This window comes from Drosophila bipectinata, chromosome 3L (assembly GCF_030179905.1).
Source record: "Drosophila bipectinata strain 14024-0381.07 chromosome 3L, DbipHiC1v2, whole genome shotgun sequence".
In the NCBI taxonomy this organism is placed as follows: Eukaryota; Metazoa; Arthropoda; class Insecta; order Diptera; family Drosophilidae; genus Drosophila; species Drosophila bipectinata.
Window position 1 is genome coordinate 16,921,397 of NC_091738.1, and position 8,545 is coordinate 16,929,941.

Below are 8,545 nucleotides of genomic sequence, written 5' to 3' on the forward strand. Positions count from 1 at the left end.
TTTAACTCCTATCTCTCACTACCGTGTGTAAACTTTAATCTTCCCGAATGCGATCAAGAAACGTAATTATAAACTATATATATATATATATGAAGCATACAAATCATACACTTAGATGATGCGTCGTATGTGCGAAAGAAAAACAAAAATTATACATACATATGTAATGAAAATGTACAAGAACAATATCTCGATGGCGTCTTAAACACAAAATGAAAACGATAAATTAGTAATCAGATACCAAGTTAAAAATATTTCTAAAAAGGACGAGAAAAGCAAAACATTTTTACATAAGAAAATGCATTTTTTAACAAACGTCTACGTGTGAATTGAATAAACCTTGTATGTGTATACACGCATATATTATATACATTTTATTAAATATATATATATATATATATATATGTATATGTAAAGTCGAGCAGCAATTTTTTATAACAATAAGCGGCCCGATGGTGAAGCCATAGAGACACGGTGATGGAGACGAAAAATTGGAAAAGTCGGAAAAAGCTGACGGAGAAATATCCCGGAAAATCGACGCCTCAAAACGCGGTGAAAAGATCCACTTTGCTCCGTGTGCGCGCGTTTAAACGTTTTTTGAAGTAAAATTTAATTTACACAAGACTGACGCTAAAAATAACTAAAAAATATTAAAAGTGTACTAACCGTTTACGAATTTTTCAAATGCCGCACACGGAGCCTTTGCAGGTGAATGCCGAATGGCCGAATTCAAGTTTGGACGGTGGATTGTATGATTTGCTCGAAAGGACGAGGATGGGGCGCCGCTTTGTATATGGTTATATTATATTGTACTTAATAAATGAAAAACCTGAGATATATATTATATATATTTATATTTACAATAAAAAACAAAACAAAAAACAATTGTAAGAAAACGGTCATAATTTATAAACAATTAAATGAAGCAAAAAATTAATGGTAAATAACAAAATATACAGTGTTATTTTTATTTTTATGATATTGTACTTAAAATTAGTAACTAAAAAAAGGAAAATAATGGCGCAGCAATAATTAATAAATTAATTAGCAACCAGAACTAGGCAGAAAGAAAACCCCACAAGAAAATGTGATGAATATTGTATAAAGCGAATTAAAAATATATGTCCCATTATCCGAGAAGAGACATGAGAAATTAGTTTTGTGGGATTCAGCATTATTTTGAGGTATAATAGATGTATTAGGAAGTCGAGCCTAAAAATACAATAAACGTGCAACGAACTCTATTTCTAGATTAATCGAGGAATAACCTTAACCACACATAGGTGCATTACGTAGCCAGCTGAACCTTATAGATACATCATATGATATGTGGTATTCTACGATCTGCGCCCAGAATTGTTTGGATTATTGTTATATTTGGTAATTCGTTGGATCTTTAGTTCCTAAATAAGATATACCCCACCCCTTACCACCACCATTGTTTTGGATCATTGTCAGCAAAAGTATCTTTTCGAATTACTATTTCCAAAATATACATACGATATACAAAGCAATTTCTAGAGCGAGATCTCGATTTAGAGGCAAAAACATGGCAAATGGTGAAAAGCAAAATAACAACCCAAACATAATGGTTTTTCTATCAATGTTGAAAGCAAGTGTGTAGGAAATATTTAACCATATATACAACAAATATAAATTGTAGCTAAAATGGTTTCAAGTAAACGAAATTGTTGAGTATTTTTAGTCATGAGAGAATCGAATTAAACGTCAAACACACACACCAACCACACAAAACCACAAAAAAGAACATGAATTTATACAAATTTTTAAAAATTTTGCAATTCTCTAGGGTTTCTTTTTTGTCGCCATTTATTCGTCAAATATTTGCACAGAATTTCGTTTATTGCCTTCTGCTGACAAAAATGTCCATTAACTCCTTGAAATTCTTTAAGTTTTTCCCCAAAAAATCACCCAATCCTCCCCCACAAGAAAAAAGCCGAAATTCTGTTGCAAAATATACAGACATGTATACACACATGTGTATGTGTGTAATTATAAAAAATAAAATTAAATTAAAAATATATTGGTGCAAATTGCACATTGTGAGAATCTGTGCTGAAGCTGCTCCAGGATTAATTGTAATTGTGTGCGAGCCACGAAAGATACAAGATACACATGTAGAGTAAAGATACAGCTACCGATGCCGCGATTTAGATACCGATACACCTATGTTAAGCCAATTAAAGCGCCCAATGAATGTGCTGCTAGCCGAGGGATAGGAATACCGAAGTAAATACATAGCAATGATTAGCTGAAGAGAAAATACTAGACAAATTATACCTTTAGCTAAACGAAAAAGAAATAAAATACGAAAATTAAGAAAATGTATCCAAATTCTTCCGTAAATGAAAAAAAAACCACATTTCTAGCAAACAATTTACCATACATAAGAGTCTATATATACATTCATATAAACTATACTGTGCAGCATAAAAGTAGTCAAGAAAATACGTAAATCAGATGACACACAACACACACAGACACCTACAAAAGAAATACGAGGTATTACAGATCAAGAAAATGCAGCCCACTAACGAAAAAGATATCAGCAAGGAGATAACAGAGATTGTAGAGATTGGAGGGCATAGAAAAACAGGATATAGCTGGATAAGGATTAGCAGTAGCGATAGAAGATTGTAGGCGAAGCTAGAGAAGAACCCAACTGATCTCTACTGTGTTCTATGCTTTAGAAAGGACATAGGCATATTATTAAATAATTACAAAAAACCCAAGTATTACCATTTTGAGCTGCAATATTTTTTAATCAAAAAAACCCAGAAAAACCAGATAAACTTAACAAAAAATACAAAGATAATAATTAATATATATTTTTCTCTTTTGAGATAAACCAAACGAAACTGTTTTGACGAGAATTGAGTTAGGCAAACAAATAAACGAAGCTAAAATAACATAACATATTCCAAAAGAAAGTATCAAAAAACTGAAACCAAAGCTAGCTAAGGAAATGCACAAAGTTTTGTGTGTATTTTTTCGGTTTTTTATTCATATGTGTGTAAATCTTCCGTGTGCAAATAAAAAATAAATAAAAAATGGAAAAAAAAACAAGAAACCAAAACTACACTACACTACAAAAGCAAAGCCAGACACTAAGCCCAACTGAAATTGTCAAATATGAGTAAAAAAATATATAAAGTCTATATGAGTATATATTTAGATAACAATTATATTATATACATATATATTATATACATACATGTGTGCAAATTATTCAGATCCATCAAATTACGATGCGGAAAAACGGAAAAAGTCTCTATATATATTTAGTAAAATTATAACGAAAAGAAAAATGAATACGTAGTACAACGGCAAGCGAAATAAAAAGTATAAAGCAAAAACACATATACGAGAAAACACACACAAACACAAAAAAAAACATTCGAAAGAATAGCATAAAAAATAATTATTTATAAAGGCTGTAATTGTAAGTAAAAATCCCGATAAAAACGATCTATTTAAAATTAAAACTTAAAACCAAATTCAACATCAACATATTTCACCCACAAAACAAATTAAATTAATTAAAAACAAAACAAGAAAATCGAAAGAAAATCGCGAAAATATACTATAAAACATAAGTAAGAATGATATCTAAAAACAAATTAAAAACCTAAATGAAAATTACATAAAATAAATACATACAACAAAAAAGAAAGTAAAGCATAAACATAAAAACAAAAACTTATATATATACGAGAACTCAATGTATGTAATAAATATAAAACTAAATAAATAAAATATTAAAAATGGAATAAACCGAATCAATGAATGAGTATTATTTGTTATTCAGGGATTTATGTCATTGGCCATGTATGGAATGACGCATTCCCATTTGTATATAGTATATACATTTTCCTAGATCCCCTTTATTAAAGTGAAAAGTCGACAAATATTTGTATTTCTATTATCTACGCTCTAGAATGCATTTATTTAATCTTTGTTATATGTTTTCTATGCCAAGGTACATGAAAAATCGTAGCGCTGGCTTCATTTAGATTCGATTCGCTCGAGGCACTCAGCTCGACATTTATCGCCTCAGAAAATACTCGTTCTACTATACGCACTCGAAAAATATATATACAATAAAGTGCTCGAAAAAAAAATGAAGATTAGGAACATCTCAAGGCCGGAACTGAAGACATCCTTCCGGAATTCCGCAACTAGGCCTCCCTGCCGATGAAGCTGCGATTGTACTTCTGCAGCCGGACACTCTGGGGGGCCTTCTGGGAGCGATCAAATTCGCAGAACTTGTTGGTCTTCACCATCCGGGGATTGGGTCCGGCCGAGGTGCGCCAGTACACCGTCTGGACGGCATTCCGTCCGGCAATAAAGCGACTGGTGGCTCCTACCAAGTGATTGACCTTATTCGCAGCAGACATGTTTGATTTTTGCAGGTTTTATGTCGTTTTTTGGTTTTATTATCACAGTTGGGTTGCTTTTAATATAGAGTATGCTCTATATTTTGTTGAATTTTTCGGAATTTTTGCTCCGAACTCTGGTTGTTCAGCTCATTTGCGCGCACGATTCGTTTGTGTGTCCGCACTTCGCTCCGGATCCGGTATTTATAGCCGTCGGCACATGTCGGGTCGATTTCTTATCAGCGGTTTATACTGGTACATTATCTTCCAAGTAGTTTCGGCTTATCAGGCCCGTTCGGATGATGGCGGTGCCCAAAGGGTTGTTAATTGATTGCCTTATGGCCAGGTTATAATAATGCAACCTGCAGGCTGCGACGCATTTAATGCCAAAGGTTCTGCTCTCAACTTATTTAATGTTTACCTTCTGGCCAGATAGCCTTTGTCTAGACTGGTGGGTGTAACCAAATTATGATGTTTCCTTGCACTTCAAAGCTGAGGTCTCAAAGTCCAAAGACTAAAATCCAGACTGATGTGCGAATATTGCACAATTAAATAAATACTCATCAGACAATGACGTAAATCCTCATTAAGTGTATGTACAGTCTAACATCTGTCACTCAAACTCACTTAATTGAAATTAATATGCTATATATTTGTGGGTATAATGGGATTAAAATAGGTATAATTTCACTTTTGATTATAAACAAGATATATGACCCATACTTAATCATTCTCTTAGATTAGTGTCTCTTTTCTAAGATTATCACTTATCAAGTAAAAATATTTAATGCAGGTCAAGGGTTTCTTTATAAAGAATTTCGCCTGTAATTGACACATTTTTGAAAATATATACATAACTTGCTGGCTCATGACAGCGCCAGAGGTCGCATTAACCTATTTAGACACATCCTACTCGAACCGCTGATTATGCAGTCGGAGTCGGGTCTTAGATATGCTACAACTGTTTATTTCTTTTATAATAGTATCATGAGCTCTCAACGTGTGCCTACGGGTGGCTCTTATCAGGGGCGCTTGCCTATGACTTATTATTCTGAAAACAAAACGTCAAGCCTGCGCGGTCTCCGACTGCAATCAGGCATTGTTGTAAAATCCGGCAGAAAGTGTGCGATCGTGAAGTCGTTAAATAAACAATAACATTGGCAAAACAATAATAACAAAAAATTAAAGAACACCTGATGATCGCACTCCAAGTTCAAGTGCGATTCCGACTCAGCGGGGGCTGACCAATCTCGGGAACAATCGGGAGGCCCTTATCTATAACAGGCACGTTGTCTGGTAGTGCTCCAGAACCCCAATGCACTTCGTTTCGTCATGGCACTGAGAATTAATCATCGGGATCGTTGGGAATATTTTGGAAACTAAACTTTTCCACCCTCCCATTGTTTATTTTTTGTTGAGGGAATGTCCAGCAGAGGCTAGACATTTTATTTCGCGAACAAGTACTTAGTAGGTTTGTTTCTTTCCATCCGATAACAGGCCAGCCACTTTCTATACTTATCGCCGACAAAGAAACAACAAACCACATAAAGATAATATATTGCCAAAAAAAAATCGTTTATAAATAGAGCCATCGGCAGACTTTCGAACTTTGAGTGTCGAAATCGCGTGAATTGCGGCCTCGATCGAAGAAAAAATGGGGCTATCACCTGGATTTTATGGCCCTGATTGCGGGGGGTCCAACCCATTTTTCTAATGAAACGAAAATCCACCTGAATCCCCCACTGATTAGCAGACTCCAGTTGCCTAGGACTGATAAGATTAATGCAGATTTTTCGGCTAGAGCCGATTGTGTAAAAAAATGAAATGTTAATAACGTAATCAGCTTTAAGTGGCATTGGCATTGGCTTTTCAATGTGTGTGATTGTGTCAACGGTGCGTATGATTAATTTTGTAATAAACATTTTCGGCAGCTCGTTGGCGTTGCCTACTTTTGGGGATTTCTCACACCAACGAAAAGATTTTCTCAGAGAGCATTCTAAACCCTAATAGGGTAGCAACCAAATTATTATTTCCCCCCGATCGGGTAGAGATCCCAGCTAATTGAATTAAGCAAACATTTAACGCCTACAACTAGCTGACTTAAGTAATCCCCCTGTCTTTGGTCTAATTGGCTTTAATTGACAAGACGAGCAATTAAAGCGATGAAAGTACTTCACCATTTGGTTAGTTATGGGTAGTGCCCTCTCGGGGACTTTCGTCTGTATATTTTAAGTAGTCTTTACATGAATTAACATAATATGGCTGGACTCAATAATAAGCTGATTGGAGGCCGTCGGGATCACTGGCCCCGCCCCCATCCAGCCAGGCGGATGCCCAGAAAGAGGGTTACCAGGGCGAGGAAACTGCCACTCAGCTGACCACATCCATTGCACACCTTGCGGATGGTATCCGTGTAGAGTCCTCGTCGGGAGAGAAGGCTTCGGATGCTCCTCAGTTCCTGAAAAAAAATAAAATAATAAATTTAAAAAAAAAATTTCATTCCAATTAGTAATCTAACAGATTGGGGTTATCTATGACTAGATGCATGCGCATGTTATTTAAATATATAAAAAAATATTATTTCACCTTTGGCTTTAAAATTCTCAGATTTAAGATTGAATAAAATGCTCACGTAAGAGATTATTTGGAATCTGTTAGAGATTAGCTAATGATGCTTCTAATTTATTATAATAAAACAAACACTTTTTCTATGATACTGAACACGTTTCCTATTAAACTCAATAAAATTCTTATTCTGACTAGAATAAGGCCTCGTATTATGTTTCTCAGTGGTGATAACTTAAACCTTTTAATATAAAGCATATATCATACTCACATCTGAACTGAGACCCAGCCTATTCCGGGTCAGAACCACCGTGTAAATGGAACTCTTGACATCATTGCCGCAGAAGTTCAGTACCAGGTGATCGTTGACAGCCTTAACGACCTGGACAGTTCCCGTGAACTGGGTATAATAGTTCAGGGATGCCAGGGAGCCCCGCTGATCACCGATGTTGGACCACTTTCCCGGTGCACTTGTGCTGTAGTTGAAAGTGTACTCCAGGTTGTTGTCCCGCTCGCTCCAGACTAGGCGAAGGTACTTCTGCTGACCCTGGTTGTAGCGGGGATATTCCTCACTTCCCAGATAAGAGGGTGGCGTTGTAGTCCTTCCATAATTGTTTTGGTTGCGGTTGTAATTTTGGTTATCATAGCCACCGTAACCATCAATGCCATAGCGACGATTGTTCTGAGACAGAAGAACCTGCAAGAAGACCAATATTTAAAATAAATCTTTAAAACAAATATTATGAGAACTTACCTGGTCAGTGACATCTGCCAGGTGGATGATTACACATGAATCGTACTCGTAGACTCCGGGAAAATCTTGGGTGTGCACAATAATTTCGCTGCCGTACCAGAGGCCCATCATCTATATATGTACACACGTAAAAAAATACAGACCGGTCATTATTACACATCTATACAAACAGTATGGGGGTCATTTGTGCGATTTGCATGCCACTCGCTGTGCGTTCAATTAAATAAAATTGGAAAAAAAATATTTAGGACGACTGGGGTGCATGAACATCATTGACATTGGGCGCAAAGGGTTAATTAGCATAAATAAACCATAATTGCATTAGCCATAAGCGACCTCTTGGAATTTAAATAATTATTTAAACAAGCTAAGCTTTACAAAAAAAAAAAAGGGAAACAGATATATACATCTGAATCTTAGTATACTTTACCTGCTCCAAGTCCATCGAGTTCTGGGGATTAATGTCCATGCAGCGCATTTCGGAGTTACTCCTCTGGGTAGTGGACGAGGACACTCCAGTGTTATATCCATATTGATCCACTGCCGTGCCCGAGATAAGGCCAACACAGAGGCTGAAGATGGTCCAGCAAGTAAAGGATTTGCTTCGAAACATTTCGAGATACTTTGAATTGTGCTATCAGTAAGCTCGACTAAGCGGCGATCTGTTCCAGATGAAATCCCACGGCTGAATAACAGAGAATCACCACGGGTCCGAGTTAAACTGAGATCGGACCCAGAGAGATACGGAGATGGGGAAAATTTGAGAGATACTCGAACTAAATAGGAACCGCCCGTGTGCACTCTTTCACTCACAAATACACAAAAATAC

General features: G+C 36.0%; 2 protein-coding genes across 2 annotated transcripts; both read right to left on the reverse strand.

Annotated features, from left to right (window-relative positions):
• Positions 1-3,931: 3,931 nt before the first annotated feature.
• Positions 3,932-4,583, reverse strand: LOC108120382 (uncharacterized). The gene has a single exon (XM_017234013.3). It carries the CDS (start codon positions 4,416-4,418, stop codon positions 4,200-4,202), a length of 219 nt encoding a protein of 72 aa, XP_017089502.1. The 5' UTR covers positions 4,419-4,583; the 3' UTR covers positions 3,932-4,199.
• Positions 4,584-6,585: 2,002 nt separating this feature from the next.
• On the reverse strand, positions 6,586-8,417 carry LOC108120345 (uncharacterized). Its single transcript, XM_017233965.3, has 4 exons — positions 8,147-8,417; positions 7,717-7,827; positions 7,234-7,659; positions 6,586-6,855 (listed from the first exon to the last, which is right to left on the reverse strand). Exons 1-4 carry the CDS (start codon positions 8,327-8,329, stop codon positions 6,697-6,699), a joined length of 879 nt encoding a protein of 292 aa, XP_017089454.2. The 5' UTR covers positions 8,330-8,417; the 3' UTR covers positions 6,586-6,696.
• Positions 8,418-8,545: the final 128 nt, after the last annotated feature.

Excerpts from the sequence above, each read along its gene's own strand:
- LOC108120345 (XM_017233965.3), bottom strand. The coding sequence starts at position 8,329 with ATGTTTCGAAGCAAATCCTTTACTTGCTGGACCATCTTCAGCCTCTGT. Across the intron at positions 7,660-7,716 it reads TGGCAGATGTCACTGACCAG|GTTCTTCTGTCTCAGAACAA; the intron begins GTAAGTTCTCAT and ends GTCTTCTTGCAG. Across the intron at positions 6,856-7,233 it reads GGCTGGGTCTCAGTTCAGAT|GAACTGAGGAGCATCCGAAG; the intron begins GTGAGTATGATA and ends ATTTTTTTTCAG.
- LOC108120382 (XM_017234013.3), bottom strand. The coding sequence starts at position 4,418 with ATGTCTGCTGCGAATAAGGTCAATCACTTGGTAGGAGCCACCAGTCGC.